Genomic DNA, 25,674 nt, shown 5'->3' with positions numbered 1-25,674 from the left:
TCTCTGTGATTAAACGTTTCCTGATCTTCCTCCTGAATGACCTGGCTCTCATTTTAAGATGCTGTCGTCTTGTTCTCGATTGCACCCTCAGGAAAAATAGCTTCTCTGTATCTACCCCTTTGAATCTTTCTAATATTGGAAGCGCCTCGATCAGAAGGAACCCTCCATCTCCCAAACTCGCGCAAATTCGGTCTATGTTTACGCCGCCCCTGACCTCGCCAATTTAACCCTATATCCCCCAGTGTCATTCTTCCGAGTTCACCCTCGAGGCCACAAAATCTTTCCTAGAGTTCAGGCTCTCAGAATCCTGTTAACGTCTTAAACCCCTCGATTAGATCATCCTCTCGATCCTGTACACTCGAGGAACCAGGTTATAAGGAAAACAAAATTGTGGGAGGATAGGAATGTCAAAGTAAGTGCAGGCTTGCCCGCTACCCTCCTCTGCCAGATGCCCATTTTGAGGAGGGTTTTTTTCTTTATTCATATGGTGTGGGCTTCGCTGGCTGGGCCCAGCATTTATTGCCCATCCCTAATTGCCCTTGAGAAGGTGGTGGTGAGCCACCTTCTTGAGCCACTGCAGTCCCTGTGGTGTAGGTACATCCACAGTGCTGTTAGGGAGGGAGTTCCAGGATTTTGACCCAACAATAGTGAAGGAACAGCCGATATATTTCCAAGTCAGGATGGTGAGTGGTTTGCAGGGGAACTTCCAGGTGGTAATATTCCCATCTACCTGCTGCCCTTGTCCTTCTAGATGGTAGAGATCATGGGTTTGGAAGGTGTTCTTGAAGGAGCCTTGGGGAGTTGCTGCAGTGCATCTTGTAGATGGTACACACTGCTGCCACTGTGCGTCAGTGGTGGAGGGAGTGAATGTTGATGGCGATGAATGGGGTGCCAATCAAGCAGGCTGCTTTGTCCTGGATGGTGTTGAGCTTCGAGTGTTGTGGGAGCTACACTCATCCAGGCAAGTGGGGAGTATTCCATCACACTCCTGAGTTGTGCCTTGTAGATGGTGGACAGGCTTTGGGGAGTCAGGAGGTGAGTTACTCGTCACAGGATTCCCAACCTCTGACCTGCTCTTTGTAGGCACAGTATTTATATGGCTGGTTCAGTTCAGTTTATGGAAATGGTAACCCCCCCAGGATGTTGATAGTGGGGGATTCAGGTTTGTGTCCATGTCAGCCCCATGTCTGGGCTGTCATCCTAGAGGTACAGTTTGCTGTAAGCCTGCCCAGGTCAGCCTGTTACTGGTGGAGGTCATCTGGTCTGCAGCCTGCGTATCTGAATCTGTGTAATATGCTCCTCCAAGGAGGAGAGTGGTACACGGCACATTGAAAATAGACCAGACCTAGAGCAGCCTCTGATGATATTGTTGGTTCACCATCTTGTGACGAATGTGGGTCTGAGGAGATTAACCTTTACTAGGGCTGGAGAAAAGTGTTTACTTGAAATTTGGATAGTCATGTTGTGTTTGTTCCTGCATCTTCTGAAGTAAGCTTGATCTTTATGACTGTGCTGATTGTAGGTTCACTCGCAGAGCAGCAAATATTTTACCTTCCTTCCTTTCGCAAACTAAATCTCTAGAGGTCATCGTGAGCCCTGAAAATATGTCTGAGCCAGACAGCTATCTGACCTCGAGATCTGACTGCGTCCTTTTCACATTTACACACAAGCACAGTCTGCGAGGTATTGCCAGATGGGGATCAGGGAGATGAGTTTTGGTTCTGTCCTTACCTAGCCCAGTGTCAGCACTGCCTGGAGACTAATAACTACATGCTGACAGCCTAGCTCCTCCCTTGATCTGTGTAGCCCAGCATCACAACCATAGAAACTTGCCAAATGCCCATTAGGGATGGGCAATAACCTAGCCAGCAACGCCCACATCCTGAGAAGAATAAAGAAGAAAACTCTCCTCAAAATGGGCATGAGGAGGCCATTCAGCCCGACGAGCCTGTGCTGGCTCTTGGATACCCAACTAGTCCCCCTCCTTCCCCTCCGAGCCCGGCAATTCCCCTTGTTCAAGTGTTTATCCAGTTCCCTTTTGACAGTCACTGTTGAATCTGCTCCCACTCCCCTTTCAGGCAGCGCCTTCCAGATCATCACAATCCATTGCGTTTAAACGCACAAATTCTTTTGTGTTTAATCATGTCCCTCTGGTCCCTTTCCAAATTAGTTTTCAGTCTGTGTCCTCGGGTTATCTGTCTGTCTGTCTGTCTGTCTGCCGTGGGAAATGAGGGAAGGATTTACTCATCAAGGGGAACGCCGAGTTTCTGTCTTTCACTCCGGACGCGTTGCTGGTTGTGTTTTTCAGAAGCGAGTCTTACAGCCTCTCCAGCACAGAGGAAGAGACCGATGAAGCTTGTGAAGATCGCAAGGCTTGGCAGCGCCAACAGCGGGCGAAGCAAAAAGCCCGGCGTCACATCCTGGTCACCCAGACTCCGCAAGAGGACGAGGAGGAGGAGGAGGCGGTTGGGGAGACTCCCGAGGAGTCGATGCCGGAATCGAGCGCCGGCAAGCATTTGGCTGGGAGCACCGGAGCAAGCGAGGACGAGGCGATGGAGCTGGACGTGGTGACCTGCGGCCAGGGGCCGGCCGAAGGCTGGGAGGGCAGCGCACGCCAGGCCGGCGAGAGGACCCCGGGGGCCTGCGTGACCTCGCGGGCCCGCCCCGAAGACGAGGAGGCCCCGACGGAGCGGAGGGCAGCCGGAAGCGAGGCGAGAGCGCGGGCCGCGGAGCCCGCTGGGCGCGCCGGCGCCCCCAAGTGTCCGGCAGACTTTGGCGTGATGCACACCGCGACTCAGACCACCAGCAGCGGCACGATCGGCCCCACGCCCGGAGAAAGCAGCAAACTCCCATCTCGGGACGCCATGGTCCAGACGGAAGGGACTGCCGGCAAACCACAGATGCGGTCAAGAAGCACATCCTTCCACGCAAACCAGGGGGCAGACGATCGAGACACAGACTCCCTCCACAGTCAGGTACTCCACCGTTCTCTGGTTTCCTCCCGCGATGTTAGATTTGGAGCGTGTTCTTGCTTGTAAAACCATAACGAGAGAGTCAGCAAGCGAAACCTTTTCAGAATTAGTATCATTGCTGTAACGGCGCCGTCTATAATTCTCTCATCACATCCCTCGGGTTCTCTAACTCCCCCCATTGAAGCCCATCCACCCGGTGCCCAAACTCTCCCGCTCGATGCAGTCGAATTTTGCAGCCATTTCCAAATAATTCACGGCGATTTAAGAGAGAAAAAAAAAGAAAGAAAATTCCTCTAACCTCCGTCTGTCTTTAAACAATTTCCCGCTCCTTTGACCTGTAACTGCGGGCTAGGCTTAACCCCGTGTGGCCCAGTTGATATTTTGTCTCTCTTTTTTGTTTTCCCTCTTTTATAAACGGCTTCGGTGAAGGAGGACGATGAGTTTGAGCTGCCAGCGCCTCCTCCTGGACGGCTGCTGCGGAGACACGTCCGAACCATCCGGGAGGTGCGCACCGTGCTGACCCGCATCACCACTGACGTCTACTACGTAGACGGGAAGGAGGTGGAACGCAAAATAACTGAGGTAAGAGCCTGCCGAGGGGGTGGGGGTGGTGGTGGTGGATTGAGGTGGTGGGGGGGCTGCGGTATGATGGGTAGGTCTATGTTTGGGGTTCGTCTCCAAGGAAGGCAAACGGTGGAAAGCTGTTTGAGTTCAAGCGGTAAAGGCGATGCTGCGTAAGAAATCGGAGTTGGCCATTCGGCCCCTCCAGCCTGCTCCGCCATTCGGTTAAGATCACTGGTTTTCTAGCTCGACTCCACCTTCCTGCCCGAACCCTCCTGTTTCTTGATTCCCTTAGCACTGCAAAAAAAAAAGGCTATCGATCTCCGGCTTGACTATACTCAACAACTGAGCATTTACAGCCTTCTCGTGGAGAGAATTTCAAAGATTTGCGACCCCCCCCCCACCGAAGAAATTTCTCCTCCTCCTCCTCCCGAATCCTAAAAATCCTGAGACCTGTGAGCTGTAGTTCCCGATTCTCCAGCCAAGGGAAGCGACCTCTCAGCATCAGCCCAGTCAAGCCCTCTGGAATAGAATGACATAGAATATATTGTTCTTTTCCAGAAAGCCAGTTGGCGAAGGATGGAACTGGAGCCAATCTTGACACATTTTTAGAAGCAATTATTTGCAGAGCTTTAAGTTACAAGCGAGTACCTCCTTACCCAGCAATCGCTGTTTCAGTCTGTCTCTATTGAAAGGGGCACAAGTGAATTCCCAGTTAATTTTCACCACCTGCTGACTTTTAAACACAATTAATTTACAACGAACATGCCCCACTAGGGGCTGTTTTCCCCTTCTGATTTATTGATTTTGTTCACTGTGAGAGTTTGTAGCACAGAAACAGATCGGAGCTGGTGTATTTGCTGCACATGAGCCTCTTTGCCTTGCCCTCTTCATCTCACCCTATCAGCGCCAGCCTTCAGTTTGTTTGTAACTTTTTTGTTTATGCAGCTTCCGCTTAAACCTACACTCATTTCATTTGTGGTATGTGACCGTTGCTGGCGAGGGCAGCATTTATTGCCCATCCTTGATGGTGCCTGTGAGCTGCTTTCTTGAATTGCCACAGCCCATGTAGTGAAGGAATACCCCAAGAGTTCTGTTTGGGAGGGAGTCCCTGAATCTTGATGATGAAGCTGAGATGCTATCCTCTAGTAATGTAGAAACGTGACAGTGGATTTGTGCAGAGCAGTCTCCCGAAAACAGCAATGAGATAATGACCAGGTAACCTGTTTTAGTGAAGTTGGTTGAGGGATAAATATTGGCCATGGCACAGGGGAGAACTCCCCTGCTCTTCTAAAAAAGTGTAATGGGATTGTTTATATCCTCCTGAGAGGGGGTGAAGGGACCTCAGTTTAATGGCTCCCCCCCGACAGCGCGGAGCTCCCTCGGTACTGACCCCCCGACAGCGCGAAGCTCCCTCAGTACTGACCCTCCGACAGTGCGGAGCTCCCTCGGTACTGACCCTCCGACAGTGCGGATCTCCCTCGGTACTGACCCCTTGACAGTGCGGAGCTCCCTCAGTACTGACCCTCCGACAGTGTGGAGCTCCCTCGGTACTGACCCCCCCGACAGCACGGAGCTCCCTCGGTACTGACCCTCCGACAGTGCATGGCTTCCTCAATACTGACCCCCCGACAGCGCGAAGCTCCCTCAGTACTGACCCTCCGACAGTGCGGAGCTCCCTCGGTACTGACCCTCCGACAGTGCGGAGCTCCCTCGGTACTGACCCCTTGACAGTGCGGAGCTCCCTCAGTACTGACCCTCCGACAGTGCGGAGCTCCCTCGGTACTGACCCCCCGACAGCGCGGAGCTCCCTCGGTACTGACCCCCCGACAGCGCGGAGCTCCCTCGGTACTGACCCCCCGACAGCGCGGAGCTCCCTTGGTACTGACCCCCCGACAGTGCGGAGCCCCCTCAGTACTGACCCTCCGACAGTGCGGAGCTCCCTCGGTACTGACCCCTTGACAGTGCGGAGCTCCCTCAGTACTGACCCTCCGACAGTGCGGAGCTCCCTCAGTACTGACCCTCCGACAGTGCGGAGCTCCCTCAGTACTGACCCCCCGACAGCACGGAGCTCCCTCGGTACTGACCCCCCGACAGCGCGGAGCTCCCTCGGTACTGACCCCCCGACAGCGCGGAGCTCCCTCGGTACTGACCCTCCGACAGTGCGGAGCTCCCTCGGTACTGACCCCCCCGACAGTGCGGAGCTCCCTCGGTACTGACCCCCCGACAGCGCGGAGCTCCCTCGGTACTGACCCCGTGACAGTGCGGAGCTCCCTCAGTACTGACCCTCCGACAGTGCGGAGCTCCCTCGGTACTGACCCCTCCGACAGTGCGGAGCTCCCTCAGTCATGCACTGAAAGTGCCAACTGCGATTTTGTGCTGGACTCTTCAGGGCTACTTGAACCCACAACCCTGGTGAGTTTGGGGCGAGAGTGTTAACCCCACCTGACAACCATAAATATATCATCAACCTGAGCTCAGACCAGTGGAATTGACAATATCCTAATGCTGTCCCTTTTTTTTCTGTCCCTGTTTTGTTTCATAAGGAGAGTGAGGAACCAGTGGTGGAGTGTCGGGAATACGAGAACGAAGTCTCCCCATCTCGGGCCACGGGCTCCATGACCTCTGGTGACCTGGGGGACATCAGTTCCTTCTCCTCCAAGGCCTCCAGCATGCTGCGGGCCTCCAGTGGAACGAGCAGCATCGCCTCTCTGGCGCACAGCAGCAGCAGCAGCGGCGGCGGAGTCTTTGCCCCTCACGAGCGGGGAAGAGGTGGAGGAGGCGCAACCCGGGGGAAGAACGGAGGGGCGGACCCTCGGGAGTTTGTGGTGCCGAGTGGCAGAGGATTCCACTCCAAACTCAGGTGCGGCCCAGTGGGTGGGACAAAGAAGGGGCTTGTGTTGGTGATGGGATGGGAGGTTTTGTGGTTTTTATTCCTCCCCCTACCTTTCCGGCTTTTTATCTGCGTCCCTTTACCAACTTGTGCTGGGTAAGATACAGAGTAAAGGTCCCTCAACACTGTCCTCATCAAACACTCCCAGGACAGGTACAGCACGGGGTTAGATACAGAGTAAAGCTCCCTCTACACTCTCCCCATCAAACACTCCCAGGACAGGTACAGCACGGGGTTAGATACAGAGTAAAGCTCCCTCAACACTGTCCTCATCAAACACTCCCAGGACAGGTACAGCACGGGGTTAGATACAGAGACACTGCCCCATCAAACATTCCCAGGAGAGGTACAGCATGGGGTTGGATACAGAGTAAAGCTCCCTCTACACTCTCCCCATCAAACAGTCCTAGGACAGGTACAGCATGGGGTTAGATACAGAGTAAAGCTCCCTCTACACTGTCCCCATCAAACACTAGCAGGACAGGAACAGCACGGGGTTAGATACACAGTGAAACTCCCTCTACACTGTCCCCAGTTGCACTTCCGGGACAGGTACAGCACGGGGTTGGATACAGAGTAAAGCTCCCTCTACACTCTCCCCAGTTACAATCCCAGGACAGTTACAGCACGGGATTAGATACAGAGTAAAGCTGTCTCTACACTGCCCCCATCAAACACTCCCACGACAGGTGCAGCACGGGGTTAGATACAGAGTGAAGCTCCCTCTACACTGTCCCCATCAAACAGTCCCAGGACAGGTACAGCAGGGGGTTAGATACAGAGTAAGGCTCCCACTACGGTGCCCCCATCAAACACGCACAGGGCAGGTACAGCACGGGGTTAGAAGCACAGTAAAGCACAATCTACACTGTCCCTATCAATCACTCCCAGGACAGGTACAGCACGGCGTTAGATACAGAGTAAAGCTCCCTCGATACTGTCCACAGTTGCACTCTCAGGACAGGTATAGCACGGGGTTAGATACAGAGTAAAGCTCCCTCTACACTGCCCCCATCAAACTCTCCAAAGACAGGTACAGCACGCGGTTAGATACAGAGTAAAGATCGCTCTGCACTGTCCCCATCAAACACTCCCAGGACAGGTACAGCACGGGGTTAGATACAGAGTAAAGCTCCCTCTACAATCTCCCCATCAAACACTCCCTGGACAGGTACAGCACGGGGTTGGATACAGAGTAAAGCTCCCTCAACACTGTCCCCATCAAACATTCCCAGGACAGGTACAGCACGGGGTTAGATACAAGTAAAGCTCCCTCTACACTGTCTCCATCAAACACTCCCAGGACAGGTACAGCACAGGGTTAGATACAGAGTAAAGCTCCCTCTACACTGTCTCCATCAAACACTCCCAGGGCAGGTACAGCATGGGGTTAGATACAAGTAAAGCTCCCTCTACACTGCCCCCATCCAACATTCACATGGACAGGTACAGCACGGGGCTAGATACAAACTAAAGCTCCCTCTACATTGTCCCTATCAAATACTCCAAGGACAGGTACAGCACGCGGGGTTAGATACAGAGTGAAGCTCCCTCTACACTGTCCCCATCAAACAGTCCCAGGACAGGTACAGCACGGGGTTAGATACAGAGTAAGGCTCCCTCTACACTGTCCCCATCAAACACTCCCAGGACAAGTACAGCATGGGGTTAGATGCAGAGTAACGCTCCCCCTACACTGTCCCCAACAAACACTCCCAGGACAGCTACAGCACGGGGTTAGATACAGAGTAAAGCTCCCTCTACACTGTCCCCATCAAACACTCCCAGGACAGGAACAGCACGGGGTTAGATACACAGTGAAGCTCCCTCTACACTGTCTCCAGTTGCACTTCCGGGACAGGTACAGCACGGGGTTAGATACAGAGTAAAGCTCCCTCTACACTCTCCCCAGTTACAATCCCAGGACAGTTACAGCACGGGATTAGATACAGAGTGAAGCTGTCTCTACACTGCCCCCATCAAACACTCCCACGACAGGTGCAGCACGGGGTTAGATAGAGAGTAAAGCTCCCTCTACACCGTCCCTATCAAACACTCCCAGGACAGGTACAGCACGGGGTTAGATACAGAGTGAAGCTCCCTCTACACTGTCCCCATCAAACAGTCCCAGGACAGGTACAGCATGGGGTTAGATACAGAGTAAGGCTCCCACTACGGTGCCCCCATCAAACAAGCACAGGGCAGGTACAGCACGGGGTTAGAAACACAGTAAAGCACCATCTACACTGCCCCTATCAATCACTCCCAGGACAGGTACAGCACGGGGTTCGACACAGAGTAAAGCTCCCTCTACACTGTCCCCATCTGTCCCCATCAAACACTCCCAGGACAGGTACAGCATGGGGTTAGATACAGAGTAAAGCTCCCTCGACACTGTCCACAGTTGCACTCCCAGGACAGGTACAGCACGGGGTTAGATACAGAGTAAAGCGCCCTCTACACTGTCCCCCATCAAATACTCCCAGGAGAGGTACAGCATGCGGTTAGATGCAGAGTATAGCTCCCTCTACACTCTCCCCAGTTACCCTCCCAGGACAATTTCAGCACGGGGTTAGATACAGAGTAAAGCGCCCTCTACAATGTCCCCCATCAAATACTCCCAGGAGAGGTGCAGCATGCGGTTAGATGCAGAGTACAGCTCCCTCTACACTCTCCCCAGTTACCCTCCCAGGACAATTTCAGCACGGGGTTAGATACAGAGTAAAGCTGCCTCTACACTGCCCCCATCAAACACTCCCAGGACAGGTACAGCACGGTGATAAATACAGAGTAAAGGTCCCTCTACACTGTCCCCAGTTACACTCCCAGGACAGGTACATCACGTGGTTAGATACAGAGTAAATCTCCCTCTACACTGTCTCCATCAAACACTCCCAGGGCAAGTACAGCATGCGGTTAGATACAAGTAAAGCTCCCTCTACACTGCCCCCATCCAACATTCACATGGACAGGTACAACACGGGGCTTGATACAGACTAAAGCTCCCTCTACACTGTCCCTATCAAATACTCCCAGGACAGGTACAGCACGCGGGGTTAGCTACAGAGTGAAGCTCCCTCTACACTGTCCCCATCAAACAGTCCCAGGACAGGTACAGCACGGGGTTAGAAACACAGTAAAGCACCATCTACATTGCCCCTATCAATCACTCCCAGGACAGGTACAGCACGGCGTTAGATACAGTGTAAACCTCTCTATACACTGCCCCCATCAAACATTCCCAGCAAAGGTGCACAATGGGATTAGATGCAGAGTAATGCTCCCCCTACACTGTCCCCCATCAAACACTCCCAGGGCAGGTACAGCACGGGGTTCGACACAGAGTAAAGCTCCCTCTACACTGTCCCCATCAAACATTCCCAGGACAGGAACAGCACGGGGTTAGATACACAGTAAAGCTCCCTCTACACTGTCTCCATCAAACACTCCCAGGGCAGGTACAGCATGGGGTTAGATACAAGTAAAGCTCCCTCTACACTGCCCCCATCCAACATTCACATGGACAGGTACAGCACGGGGCTAGATACAGACTAAAGCTCCCTCTACACTGTCCCCATCAAACAGTCCCAGGACAGGTACAGCACGGGGTTAGATACAGAGTAAGGCTCCCTCTACACTGTCCCCATCAAACACTCACAGGACAGGTACAGCACGGGGTTAGATACAGAGTAAGGCTCCCTCGACACTGTCCACATCAAACACTCACAGGACAGGTACTGCACGGTGTTTGAAACAGAGTAAAGCTCCCTCTGCACTGCCCCCATCAAACACTCCCAGGACAGGTACAGCATGGGGTTAGATGCAGAGTAACGCTCCCCCTACACTGTCCCCAACAAACACTCCCAGGACAGCTACAGCACGGGGTTAGATACAGAGTAAATCTCCCTCTACACTGTCCCCATCAAACACTCCCAGGACAGGAACAGCACGGGGTTAGATACACAGTGAAGCTCCCTCTACACTGTCCCCAGTTGCACTTCCGGGACAGGTACAGCACAGGGTTAGATACAGAGTAAAGCTACCTCTACACTCTCCCCAGTTACAATCCCAGGACAGTTACAGCACGGGATTAGATACAGAGTAAAGCTGTCTCTACACTGCCCCCATCAAACACTCCCACGACAGGTGCAGCACGGGGTTAGATACAGAGTAAAGCTCCCTCTACACCGTCCCTATCAAACACTCCCAGGACAGGTACAGCACGGGGTTAGATACAGAGTGAAGCTCCCTCTACACTGTCCCCATCAAACAGTCCCAGGACAGGTACAGCACGGGGTTAGATACAGAGCAAGGCTCCCACTACGGTGCCCCCATCAAACACGCACAGGGCAGGTACAGCACGGGGTTAGATACAGAGTAAAGCTCCCTCTACACTGTCCCCAGTTGCACTTCCGGGACAGGTACAGCACAGGGTTAGATACAGAGTAAAGCTACCTCTACACTGCCCCCATCAAACACTCCCACGACAGGTGCAGCACGGGGTTAGATACAGAGTAAAGCTCCCTCTACACCGTCCCTATCAAACACTCCCAGGACAGGTACAGCACGGGGTTAGATACAGAGTGAAGCTCCCTCTACACTGCCCCTATCAATCACTCCCAGGACAGGTACAGCACGGCGTTAGATACAGAGTAAACCTCCCTATACACTGCCCCCATCAAACATTCCCAGCTAAGGTGCACAATGGGATTAGATGCAGAGTAATGCTCCCCCTACACTGTCCCCCATCAAACACTCCCAGGGCAGGTACAGCACTGGGTTCGACAGAGTAAAGCTCCCTCGATACTGTGCACAGTTACAATCTCAGGACAGGTACAGCACGGGGTTAGATACAGAGTAAAGCTCCCTCTACACCGTCTCCATCAAACACTCCCAGGGCAGGTACAGCATGGGGCGAGATACAGAGTAAAGCTCCCTCTACACTGCCCCCATCAAACATTCACATGGACAGGTACAGCATGGGGTTAGATACAGAGTAAAGCTCCCTCTACACTGCCCCCATCAAACATTCCCAGGACAGGTATAGCAGGGGGTTAGATACAGAGTAAATCTCCCTCTACACTGCCCCCATCAAACATTCCCAGGATAGGTACAGCACGGTGTTAGATACAGAGTAAAGCTCCCTCTGCACTGCCCCCATCAAACCCTCCGAGGACAGGTACAGCACGGAGCTAGATACAGACTAAAGCTCCCTCGACACTCCACAGTTACACTCCCAGGACAGGTGCAGCACGGGGTTAGATACAGAGTAAAGCTGCCTCGACACTGTCCACAGTTACACTCTTAGGACAGGTACAGCACGGGGTTAGATACTGAGTAAAGCTCCCTCTACGCTGCCCCCATCAAACACTCACAGGACAGGTACTGCACGGTGTTAGAAACAGAGTAAAGCTCCCTCGACACTGTCCACAGTTACACTCTTAGGACAGGTACAGCACGGGGTTAGATACAGAATACAGCTCCCTCTACGCTACCCCCATCAAACACTCCCAGGACAGGTACAGCACGGGGTTAGATACAGAGTGAAGCTCCCTCGACACTGTCCACAGTTACACTCCCAGGACAGGTACATCACGTGGTTAGATACAGAGTAAAGCTCCCTCTGCACTGCCCCCATCAAACACTCCCAGGACAGGTACAGCACAGGGTTAGATACAGAGTAAAGCTCCCTCTACACTGTCTCCATCAAACACTCCCAGGGCAGGTACAGCATGGGGTTGGATACAGAGTAAAGCTCCCTCAACACTGTCCCCATCAAACATTCCCACGACAGGTACAGCACGGGGTTAGATACAAAGCAAAGCTCCTTCTACACTTCCCCCATCAAACACTCCCAGGACAGGTACAGCAGGGGGTTAGATTCAGAGTAAAGCTCCCTCGACAGTGTCCCCATCAAACATTCCCAGGACAGGGACAGCTCGGGGTTAGATACAGAGTAAAGCTCCCTCAACAGTGTCCCCATCAAACATTCCCAGGACAGGTACAGCTCGGGGTTAGATACAGAGTAAAGCTCCCTCAACACTGCCCCCATCAAACACTCCCAGGACAGGTACAGCACGGGGCTAGATACAGAGTAAAATTCCCTCTACACTGTCCCCATCAAACACTCCCAGGACAGGTACAGCATGGGGTTAGATACAGAGTAAAGCTCCATCTACACTGCCCCCATCAAAAACTCCCAGGACAGGTACAGCACGGGGTTAGATGCAGAGTAAAGCTCCCTATACACTGTCCCAATCAAACATTCGCAGGGCAGGTACAGCACGGGGTTAGATACAGAGTAAAGCTCCCTCTACACTGCCCCATCAAACATTCCCAAGGGAGGTACAGCATGTGGTTGGATACAGAGTAAACTCCCTCTACGCTGCCCCCATCAAACACTCCCAGGGCAGGTACAGCACGGGGTTAGATACAGAGTAAAGCTCCCTCTACACTGCCCCCATCAACTCTCCAAAGACAGGTACAGCACGGGGTTAGATACAGAGTAAAGATCGCTCTGCACTGCCCCCATCAAACACTCCCAGGACAGGTACAGCACGGGGTTAAATACAGAGTAAAGCTCCCTCTACACTGCCCCATCAAACATTCCCAAGAGAGGTACAGCATGGGGTTGGATACAGAGTAAAGCTCCCTCTACGCTGCCCCCATCAAATACTCCCAGGAGAGGTACAGCATGCAGTTAGATGCAGAGTATAGCTCCCTCTACACTCTCCCCAGTTACCCTCCCAGGACAATTTCAGCACGGGGTTTGATACAGAGTAAAGCTGCCTCTACACTGCCCCCATCAAACACTCCCACGACAGGTACAGCACGGTGATAAATACAGAGTAAAGCTCCCTCTACACTGTCCCCAGTTACACTCCCAGGACAGGTACATCACGTGGTTAGATACAGAGTAAAGCTCCCTCTACACTGTCTCCATCAAACTCTCCCAGGACAGGGTTAGATACAGAGTAAAGCTCCCTCTACACTGTCTCCATCAAACAGTCCCAGGGCAGGTACAGCATGGGGTTAGATACAAGTAAAGCTCCCTCTACACTGCCCCCATCCAACATTCACATGGACAGGTACAGCACGGGGCTAGATACAGACTAAAGCTCCCTCTACACTGTCCCTATCAAATACTCCCAGGACAGGTACAGCACGCGTGGTTAGATACAGAGTGAGGCTCCCTCTACACTGTACCCATCAAACACTCACAGGACAGGTACTGCACGGTGTTAGAAACAGAGTAAAGCTCCCTCTGCACTGCCCCCATCAAACACTCCCAGGACAGGTACAGCATGGGGTTAGATGCAGAGTAACGCTCCCCCTACACTGTCCCCAACAAACACTCCCAGGACAGCTGCAGCACAGGGTTAGATACAGAGTAAAGCTCCCTCTACAGTGTCCCCATGAAACACTCCCAGGACAGGAACAGCACGGGGTTAGATACACAGTGAAACTCCCTCTACACTGTCCCCAGTTGCACTTCCGGGACAGGTACAGCACGGGGTTAGATACAGAGTGAAGCTGCCTCTACACTGTCCCTATCAAACACTCCCAGGACAGGTACAGCACGGGGTTAGATACAGAGTGAAGCTCCCATTACGGTGCCCCCATCAAACACGCACAGGGCAGGTACAGCACGGGTTAGAAACACAATAAAGCACCATCTACACTGCCCCTATCAATCACTCCCAGGACAGGTACAGCACGGCGTTAGATACAGTGTAAACCTCCCTATACACTGCCCCCATCAAACATTCCCTGCTAAGGTGCACAATGGGATTAGATGCAGAGTAATGCTGCCCCTACACTGTCCCCCATCAAACACTCCCAGGGCAGGTACAGCATGGGGTTAGATACAGAGTAAAGCTCCCTCTACACTGCCCCCATCAAACACTCCCAGGACAGGTACAGCATGGGGTTAGATACAGAGTAAAGCTCCCTCGACACTGTCCACAGTTACACTCCCAGGACAGGTACAGCATGGGGTAAGATACAGAGTAAAGCGCCCTCTACACTGTCCCCCATCAAATACTCCCAGGAGAGGTACAGCATGCGGTTAGATGCAGAGTATAGCTCCCTCTACACTCTCCCCAGTTACCCTCCCAGGACAATTTCAGCACGGGGTTAGATACAGAGTAAAGCGCCCTCTACACTGTCCCCCATCAAATACTCCCAGGAGAGGTACAGCATGCGGTTAGATGCAGAGTATAGCTCCCTCTACACTCTCCCCAGTTACCCTCCCAGGACAATTTCAGCACGCGGTTAGATACAGAGTAAAGCTGCCTCTACACTGCCCCCATCAAACACTCCCACGACAGGTACAGCACGGTGATAATTACAGAGTAAAGCTCCCTCTACACTGTCCCCAGTTACACTCCCAGGACAGGTACATCACGTGGTTAGATACAGAGTAAAGCTCCCTCTACACTGTCTCCATCAAACTCTCCCAGGACAGGCACAGCACAGGGTTAGATACAGAGTAAAGCTCCCTCTACACTGCCCCCATCAAACACTCCCAGGACAGGTACAGCACGGGGCTAGATACAGACTAAAGCTCCCTCTACACTGTCCCCATCAAACAGTCCCAGGACAGGTACAGCACGGGGTTAGATACAGAGTAAGGCTCCCTCTACACTGTCCCCATCAAACACTCACAGGACAGGTACAGCACGGGGTTAGATACAGAGTAAGGCTCCCTCGACACTGTCCACATCAAACACTCACAGGACAGGTACTGCACGGTGTTTGAAACAGAGTAAAGCTCCCTCTGCACTGCCCCCATCAAACACTCCCAGGACAGGTACAGCATGGGGTTAGATGCAGAGTAACGCTCCCCCTACACTGTCCCCAACAAACACTCCCAGGACAGCTACAGCACGGGGTTAGATACAGAGTAAATCTCCCTCTACACTGTCCCCATCAAACACTCCCAGGACAGGAACAGCACGGGGTTAGATACACAGTGAAGCTCCCTCTACACTGTCCCCAGTTGCACTTCCGGGACAGGTACAGCACAGGGTTAGATACAGAGTAAAGCTACCTCTACACTCTCCCCAGTTACAATCCCAGGACAGTTACAGCACGGGATTAGATACAGAGTAAAGCTGTCTCTACACTGCCCCCATCAAACACTCCCACGACAGGTGCAGCACGGGGTTAGATACAGAGTAAAGCTCCCTCTACACCGTCCCTATCAAACACTCCCAGGACAGGTACAGCACGGGGTTAGATACAGAGTGAAGCTCCCTCTACACTGTCCCCATCAAACAGTCCCAGGACAGGTACAGCACGGGGTTAGATACAGAGTAAGGCTCCCACTACGGTGCCCCCATCAAACACGCACAGGGCAGGTACAGCACGGGGTTAGAAACACAGTAAAGCACCATCTACACTGCCCCTATCAATCACTCCCAGGACAGGTACAGCACGGCGTTAGATACAGAGTAAACCTCCCTATACACTGCCCCCATCAAACATTCCCAGCTAAGGTGCACAATGGGATTAGATGCAGAGTAATGCTCCCCCTACACTGTCCCCCATCAAACACTCCCAGGGCAGGTACAGCACTGGGTTCGACAGAGTAAAGCTCCCTCGATACTGTGCACAGTTACAATCTCAGGACAGGTACAGCACGGGGTTAGATACAGAGTAAAGCTCCTTCTACACCGTCTCCATCAAACACTCCCAGGGCAGGTACAGCATGGGGTTAGATACAGAGTAAAGCTCCCTCTACACTGCCCCCATCAAACATTCCCAGGACAGGTATAGCAGGGGGTTAGATACAGAGTAAATCTCCCTCTACACTGCCCCCATCAAACATTCCCAGGACAGGTACAGCACGGTGTTAGATACAGAGTAAAGCTCCCACTACGGTGCCCCCATCAAACACGCACAGGATAGGTACTGCACGGTGTTGGATACAGAGTAAAGCTCCCTCTGCAGTGCCCCCATCAAACACTCCGAGGACAGGTACAGCACGGAGCTAGATACAGACTAAAGCTCCCTCGACACTCCACAGTTACACTCCCAGGACAGGTGCAGCACGGGGTTAGATACAGAGTAAAGCTGCCTCGACACTGTCCACAGTTACACTCTTAGGACAGGTACAGCACACGGGGTTAGATACTGAGTAAAGCTCCCTCTACGCTGCCCCCATCAAACACTCACAGGACAGGTACTGCACGGTGTTAGAAACAGAGTAAAGCTCCCTCGACACTGTCCACAGTTACACTCTTAGGACAGGTACAGCACGGGGTTAGATACAGAATACAGCTCCCTCTACGCTACCCCCATCAAACACTCCCAGGACAGGTACAGCACGGGGTTAGATACAGAGTAAGGCTCCCACTACGGTGCCCCCATCAAACACGCACAGGGCAGGTACAGCACGGGGTTAGAAACACAGTAAAGCACCATCTACACTGCCCCTATCAATCACTCCCAGGACAGGTACAGCACGGCGTTAGATACAGTGTAAACCTCCCTATACACTGCCCCCATCAAACATTCCCTGCTAAGGTGCACAATGGGATTAGATGCAGAGTAATGCTCCCCCTACGCTGTCCCCCATCAAACACTCCCAGGGCAGGTACAGCACGGGGTTCGACACAGAGTGAAGCTCCCTCTACACTGTCCCCATCTGCCCCCATCAAACACTCCCAGGACAGGTACAGCACAGGGTTAGATACAGAGTAAAGCTCCCTCTACACTGCCCCCATCCAACATTCACATGGACAGGTACAGCACGGGGTTAGATACAGAGTAAATCTCCCTCTACACTGCCACCATCAAACATTCCCAGGACAGGTACAGCACGGTGTTAGATACAGAGTAAAGCTCCCACTACGGTGCCCCCATCAAACACGCACAGGATAGGTACAGCACGGTGTTAGATACAGAGTAAAGCTCCCTCTGCACTGCCCCGATCAAACACTCCCAGGACAGGTGCAGCACGGGGCTAGATACAGACGAAAGCTCCCTCGACACTGTCCACAGTTACACTCCCAGGGCAGGTACAGCACGGGGTTAGATACAGAGTAAAGATCCCTCTACACTGTCCCTATCAAATACTCCCAGGACAGGTACAGCACGCGGGGTTAGATACAGAGTGAAGCTCCCTCTACACTGTCCCCATCAAACACTCACAGGACAGGTACTGCATGGTGTTAGAAACAGAGTAAAGCTCTCTCTACACTGCCCCCATCAAACACTCCCAGGACAGGTACAGCATGGGGTTAGATGCAGAGTAACGCTCCCCCTACACTGTCCCCATCAAACACTCCCAGGACAGCTACAGCACGGGGATAGATACAGAGTAAAGCTCCCTGTACACTGTCCCCGTCAGACACTCCCAGGACAGGTACAGCACGGAGTTAGATACAGAGTAAAGCTCCCTCGACACTGTCCCTATCAAACACTCCCAGGACAGGTACAGCACGGGGTTAGATGCAGAGTAAAGCTCCCTCTGCACTCTCCCCAGTTACATTCCCAGGACAGTTACAGCACGGGATTAGATACAGAGTAAAGCTGCCTCTACACTGCCCCCATCAAACACTCCCACGACAGGTACAGCACGGGGTTGGATACAGAGTAAAGCTCCCTCAACACTGTCCCCATCAAACATTCCCAGGACAGGTACAGCACGGGGTTAGATACAAAGCAAAGCTCCTTCTACACTTCCCCCATCAAACACTCCCAGGACAGGTACAGCAGGGGGTTAGATACAGAGTAAAGCTCCCTCAACAGTGTCCCCATCAAACATTCCCAGGACAGGTACAGCTCGGGGTTAGATACAGAGTAAAGCTCCCTCAACACTGCCCCCATCAAACACTCCCAGGACAGGTACAGCACGGGGCTAGATACAGAGTAAAATTCCCTCTACACTGTCCCCATCAAACACTCCCAGGACAGGTACAGCATGGGGTTAGATACAGAGTAAAGCTCCATCTACACTGCCCCCATCAAAAACTCCCAGGACAGGTACAGCACGGGGTTAGATGCAGAGTAAAGCTCCCTATACACTGTCCCAATCAAACATTCGCAGGGCAGGTACAGCATGGGGTTAGATACAGAGTAAAGCTCCCTCTACACTGCCCCATCAAACATTCCCAAGGGAGGTACAGCATGTGGTTGGATACAGAGTAAACTCCCTCTACGCTGCCCCCATCAAACACTCCCAGGGCAGGTACAGCACGGGGTTAGATACAGAGTAAAGCTCCCTCTACACTGCCCCCATCAACTCTCCAAAGACAGGTACAGCACGGGGTTAGATACAGAGTAAAGATCGCTCTGCACTGCCCCCATCAAACACTCCCAGGACAGGTACAGCACGGGGTTAAATACAGAGTAAAGCTCCCTCTACACTGCCCCATCAAACATTCCCAAGAGAGGTACAGCATGGGGTTGGATACAGAGTAAAGCTCCCTCTACGCTGCCCCCATCAAATACTCCCAGGAGAGGTACAGCATGCGGTTAGATGCAGAGTATAGCTCCCTCTACACTCTCCCCAGTTACCCTCCCAGGACAATTTCAGCACGGGGTTTGATACAGAGTAAAGCTGCCTCTACACTGCCCCCATCAAACACTCCCACGACAGGTACAGCACGGTGATAAATACAGAGTAAAGCTCCCTCTACACTGTCCCCAGTTACACTCCCAGGACAGGTACATCACGTGGTTAGATACAGAGTAAAGCTCCCTCTACACTGTCTCCGTCAAACTCTCCCAGGACAGGGTTAGATACAGAGTAAAGCTTCCTCTACACTGTCTCCATCAAACACTCCCAGGGCAGGTACAGCATGGGGTTAGATACAAGTAAAGCTCCCTCTACACTGCCCCCATCCAACATTCACATGGACAGGTACAGCACGGGGCTAGATACAGACTAAAGCTCCCTCTACACTGTCCCTATCAAATACTCCCAGGACAGGTACAGCACGCGGGGTTAGATACAGAGTGAAGCTCCCTCTACACTGTCCCCATCAAACACTCACAGGACAGGTACTGCACGGTGTTAGAAACAGAGTAAAGCTCCCTCTGCACTGCCCCCATCAAACACTCCCAGGACAGGTACAGCATGGGGTTAGATGCAGAGTAACGCTCCCTCTACACTGTCCCCAACAAACACTCCCAGGACAGGAACAGCACGGGGTTAGATACACAGTGAAACTCCCTCTACACTGTCCCCAGTTGCACTTCCGGGACAGGTACAGCACGGGGTTAGATACAGAGTAAAGCTGTCTCTACACTGCCCCCATCAAACACTCCCACGACAGGTGCAGCACGGGGTTTGATACAGAGTTACGCTCCCTCTACACCGTCCCTATCAAACACTCCCAGGACAGGTACAGCACGGGGTTAGATACAGAGTGAAGCTCCCTGTTCACTGCCCCCATCAAACATTCCCAGGACAGCAACAGCACAGGGTTAGATACAGAGTAAAGCTCCCTCTACACTGTCCCCAGTTACACTCCCAGGTCAGGTACAGCACGGGGTTAGATACAGAGTAAAGCTCCCTCTACACTGTCCCCATCAAACAGTCCCAGGACACCTCAAGCACGGGGTTAAAGACAGAGTAAAGCTCCCCCTACACTGCCCCCATCATACATTCTCAGGACACGTACAGCATGGGGCTAGATACAGAGTAAAGCTCCCTCTAAACTGCCCCCATCAACCATTCGCAGGACAGGTACAGCACGGGGTTAGATACAGAGTAAAGCTCCCTCTACACTGCCCCCATCAAACATTCCCAGGACTGGTACAGCACCCGGTTAGATACAGAGTAAAGCTCCCTGTTCACTGCCCCCATCAAACATTCCCAGGACAGGAACAGCACAGGGTTAGATACAGAGTAAAGCTCCCTCTATACTGTCCCCAGTTGCACTTCCAGGACAGGTACAGCACGAGGTTCGATACAGAGTAAAGCTCCCTCTACACTGTCCCTAACAAATACTCCCAGGACAGGTACAGCATGGGTTTAGATACAGAGTAAAGCTCCCTCTACACTGTCCCCAGTTACACTACTAGGACAGGTACAGCACGGGGTTAAATACAGAGTAAAGCTCCCTCTGCAGTGTCCACAGTTACACTCTCAGGACAGGTACAGCACGGGTTTAGATACAGAGTAAAGCTCCCTCTACACTGTCCCCATCAAACACTCCCAGGACAGGTACAGCACAGGGTTAGATACAGAGTAAAGCTCCCTCTACACTGTCCCCATCAAACACTCCCAGGACAGGTACAGCACGGGGTTAGAGACAGAGTAAAGCTCCCTCTACACTGTCCCCAGTTACACTCCCAGGTCAGGTACAGCACGGGGTTAGATACAGAGTAAAGCTCCCTCTACACTGTCCCCATCAAACACTCCCAGGACACCTAAAGCACGGGGTTAAAGACAGAGTAAAGCTCCCCCTACACTGCCCCCATCATACATTCTCAGGACAGGTACAGCATGGGGCTAGATACAGAGTAAAGCTCCCTCTAAACTGCCCCCATCAAACATTCGCAGGACAGGTACAGCACGGGGTTCGATACAGAGTAAAGCTCCCTCTACACTGTCCCCATCAAACACTCACAGGACAGGTATCGCACGGGGTTAGATACAGAGTAAAGCTCCCTTGACACTGTCCACAGTTACACTCTTAAAACAGCTACAGCACGGGGTTAGATACAGAGTAAAGCTCCCTCTACGCTGCCCCCATCAAACACTCACAGGACAGGTACAGCATGGGGTTAGATGCAGAGTAACGCTCTCCCTACACTGTCCCCCATCAACCACTCTCAGGAGAGGTACAGAATGGGGTTAGGGACAGAGTAAAGCTCTCTCTGCACTGCCCCCATCAAACACTCCCAGGACAGGTACAGCATGGGGTTAGATAGAGTCAAGCTCCGTTTACACTGTCCCCATCAAACACTCCCAGGACAGGAACAGCACGGGGTTCGATACACAGTAAAGCTCCCTCTACACTGTCCACAGTTGCACTTCCACGACAGGTACAGCACGGGGTTAGATAAGAGTAAAGATCCCTCTACAGTGGCCCCATCAAACACTCCCAGGACAGGTACAGCACGGGGATAGATACAGAGTAAAGCTCCCTGAACACTGTCCCCATCAAACACTCCCAGGACAGGTACAGTACGGGGCTAGATACAGAGTAAAATTCCCTCTACACTGTCCCCATCAAACACTCCCAGGACAGGTACAGCATGGGGTTAGATACAGAGTAAAGCTCCCTCGACACTGTCCACAGTTACACTCCCAGGACAGGTACAGCACGGGGTTAGATACAGAGTAAAGCTCCCTCGACACTGTCCACAGTTACACTCCCAGGACAGGGACAGCATGGGGTTAGATACAGAGTAAAGCTCCCTCGACATTGTCCACAGTTACACTCTTAGGACAGGTACAGCACGGGGTTAGATACAGAGTAAAGCTGCCTCTACACTGCCCCCATCAAACACTCCCACGACAGGTACAGCAAGGGGTTAGATACAGAGTAAAGCTCCCTCTACACTGTCCCCATCAAACAATCCCAGGACAGGTACAGCACGGGATTAGATACAGAGTAAAGCTCCCACTACGGTGCCCCCATTAAACACGCACAGGATAGGTACATCACGGTGTTAGATACAGAGTAAAGCTCCCTCTGCACTGACCCAGTTGCACTTCCAGGACAGGTACAGCACGGGGTTAGATACAGAGTTAAGCTCCCTCGATACTGTCCACAGTTACACTCTCAGGACAGGTACAGCACGGGGTTAGTTACAGAGTAAAGCTCCCTCTACACTGCCCCCATCAAACTCTACAAGGACAGGTACAGCACGGGGTTAGATACAGAGTAAAGCCCCCTCTACACTCTCCCCATCAAACACTCCCAGGACAGGTACAGCACAGGGTTAGATACAGAGTAAAGCTCCCTCAACACTGTCCCCATCAAACATTCCCAGGACAGGTACAGCACGGGGTTAGATACAAAGTAAAGCTCCTTCTACACTGCCCCCATCAAACGCTCCCACGACAGGTGCAGCACGGGGTTTGATACAGAGTAAAGCTCCCTCTACACCGTCCCTATCAAACACTCCCAGGACAGGTACAGCACGGGGTTAGATACAGAGTGAAGCTCCCATTACGGTGCCCCCATCAAACACGCACAGGGCAGGTACAGCACGGGGTTAGAAACACAATAAAGCACCATCTACACTGCCCCTATCAATCACTCCCAGGACAGGTACAGCACGGCGTTAGATACAGTGTAAACCTCCCTATACACTGCCCCCATCAAACATTCCCTGCTAAGGTGCACAATGGGATTAGATGCAGAGTAATGCTGCCCCTACACTGTCCCCCATCAAACACTCCCAGGGCAGGTACAGCACGGGGTTAGATACAGAGTAAAGCTCCCTCTACACTGCCCCCATCAAACACTCCCAGGACAGGTACAGCATGGGGTTAGATACAGAGTAAAGCTCCCTCGACAGTGTCCCCATCAAACATTCCCAGGACAGGTACAGCATGGGGTTAGATACAGAGTAAAGCTCCCTCAACAGTGTCCCCATCAAACATTCCCAGGACAGGTACAGCTCGGGGTTAGATACAGAGTAAAGCTCCCTCAACACTGCCCCCATCAAACACTCCCAGGACAGGTACAGCACGGGGCTAGATACAGAGTAAAATTCCCTCTACACTGTCCCCATCAAACACTCCCAGGACAGGTACAGCATGGGGTTAGATACAGAGTAAAGCTCCATCTACACTGCCCCCATCAAAAACTCCCAGGACAGGTACAGCACGGGGTTAGATGCAGAGTAAAGCTCCCTATACGCTGTCCCAATCAAACATTCGCAGGGCAGGTACAGCACGGGGTTAGATACAGAGTAAAGCGCCCTCTACACTGTCCCCCATCAAATACTCCCAGGAGAGGTACAGCATGCGGTTAGATGCAGAGTATAGCTCCCTCTACACTCTCCCCAGTTACCGTCCCAGGACAATTTCAGCACGGGGTTAGATACAGAGTAAAGCGCCCTCTACACTGTCCCCCATCAAATACTCCCAGGAGAGGTACAGCATGCGGTTAGATGCAGAGTATAGCTCCCTCTACACTCTCCCCAGTAACCCTCCCAGGACAATTTCAGCACGCGGTTAGATACAGAGTAAAGCTGCCTCTACACTGCCCCCATCAAACACTCCCACGACAGGTACAGCACGGTGATAATTACAGAGTAAAGCTCCCTCTACACTGTCCCCAGTTACACTCCCAGGACAGGTACATCACGTGGTTAGATACAGAGTAAAGCTCCCTCTACACTGTCTCCATCAAACTCTCCCAGGACAGGCACAGCACAGGGTTAGATACAGAGTAAAGTTCCCTCTACACTGCCCCCATCAAACACTCCCAGGACAGGTACAGCACAGGGTTAGATACAGAGTAAAGCTCCCTCTACACTGTCTCCATCAAACACTCCCAGGGCAGGTACAGCATGGGGTTAGATACAAGTAAAGCTCCCTCTACACTGCCCCCATCCAACATTCACATGGACAGGTACAGCACGGGGCTAGATACAGACTAAAGCTCCCTCTACACTGTCCCCATCAAACAGTCCCAGGACAGGTACAGCACGGGGTTAGATACAGAGTAAGGCTCCCTCTACACTGTCCCCATCAAACACTCACAGGACAGGTACAGCACGGGGTTAGATACAGAGTAAGGCTCCCTCGACACTGTCCACATCAAACACTCACAGGACAGGTACTGCACGGTGTTTGAAACAGAGTAAAGCTCCCTCTGCACTGCCCCCATCAAACACTCCCAGGACAGGTACAGCATGGGGTTAGATGCAGAGTAACGCTCCCCCTACACTGTCCCCAACAAACACTCCCAGGACAGCTACAGCACGGGGTTAGATACAGAGTAAATCTCCCTCTACACTGTCCCCATCAAACACTCCCAGGACAGGAACAGCACGGGGTTAGATACACAGTGAAGCTCCCTCTACACTGTCCCCAGTTGCACTTCCGGGACAGGTACAGCACAGGGTTAGATACAGAGTAAAGCTACCTCTACACTCTCCCCAGTTACAATCCCAGGACAGTTACAGCACGGGATTAGATACAGAGTAAAGCTGTCTCTACACTGCCCCCATCAAACACTCCCACGACAGGTGCAGCACGGGGTTAGATACAGAGTAAAGCTCCCTCTACACCGTCCCTATCAAACACTCCCAGGACAGGTACAGCACGGGGTTAGATACAGAGTGAAGCTCCCTCTACACTGTCCCCATCAAACAGTCCCAGGACAGGTACAGCACGGGGTTAGATACAGAGTAAGGCTCCCACTACGGTGCCCCCATCAAACACGCACAGGACAGGTACAGCACGGGGTTAGAAACACAGTAAAGCACCATCTACACTGCCCCTATCAATCACTCCCAGGACAGGTACAGCACGGCGTTAGATACAGAGTAAAGCTCCCTCTACACTGTCTCCATCAAACACTCCCAGGGCAGGTACAGCATGGGGTTGGATACAGAGTAAAGCTCCCTCAACACTGTCCCCATCAAACATTCCCACGACAGGTACAGCACGGGGTTAGATACAAAGCAAAGCTCCTTCTACACTTCCCCCATCAAACACTCCCAGGACAGGTACAGCACGGGGTTAGATACAGAGTGAAGCTCCCTCGACAGTGTCCCCATCAAACATTCCCAGGACAGGGACAGCTCGGGGTTAGATACAGAGTAAAGCTCCCTCAACAGTGTCCCCATCAAACATTCCCAGGACAGGTACAGCTCGGGGTTAGATACAGAGTAAAGCTCCCTCAACACTGCCCCCATCAAACACTCCCAGGACAGGTACAGCACGGGGCTAGATACAGAGTAAAATTCCCTCTACACTGTCCCCATCAAACACTCCCAGGACAGGTACAGCATGGGGTTAGATACAGAGTAAAGCTCCATCTACACTGCCCCCATCAAAAACTCCCAGGACAGGTACAGCACGGGGTTAGATGCAGAGTAAAGCTCCCTATACACTGTCCCAATCAAACATTCGCAGGGCAGGTACAGCACGGGGTTAGATACAGAGTAAAGCTCCCTCTACACTGCCCCATCAAACATTCCCAAGGGAGGTACAGCATGTGGTTGGATACAGAGTAAACTCCCTCTACGCTGCCCCCATCAAACACTCCCAGGGCAGGTACAGCACGGGGTTAGATACAGAGTAAAGCTCCCTCTACACTGCCC

At 52.5% G+C, this 25,674-nt stretch overlaps 1 protein-coding gene across 1 annotated transcript in view; it reads left to right on the top strand.

Moving 5' to 3' along the window:
* The window catches only part of tp53bp1 (tumor protein p53 binding protein, 1), a 127,502-nt gene that overhangs the window by 59,042 nt on the left and 42,786 nt on the right, over positions 1 to 25,674 (top strand). The window contains exons 17-19 of the mRNA XM_078532204.1: positions 2,309 to 2,975; positions 3,402 to 3,554; positions 6,080 to 6,396. Of these exons, the coding sequence (XP_078388330.1) occupies positions 2,309 to 2,975; positions 3,402 to 3,554; positions 6,080 to 6,396 (1,137 nt within the window). The remainder of the gene's footprint in view (positions 1 to 2,308; positions 2,976 to 3,401; positions 3,555 to 6,079; positions 6,397 to 25,674) is intronic.

This window comes from Cetorhinus maximus, chromosome 30 (assembly GCF_964194155.1).
Source record: "Cetorhinus maximus chromosome 30, sCetMax3.hap1.1, whole genome shotgun sequence".
In the NCBI taxonomy this organism is placed as follows: Eukaryota; Metazoa; Chordata; class Chondrichthyes; order Lamniformes; family Cetorhinidae; genus Cetorhinus; species Cetorhinus maximus.
The sequence above is the reverse complement of the archived record's forward strand: the minus strand, read 5'-3'. Positions and strand labels throughout refer to the sequence as shown.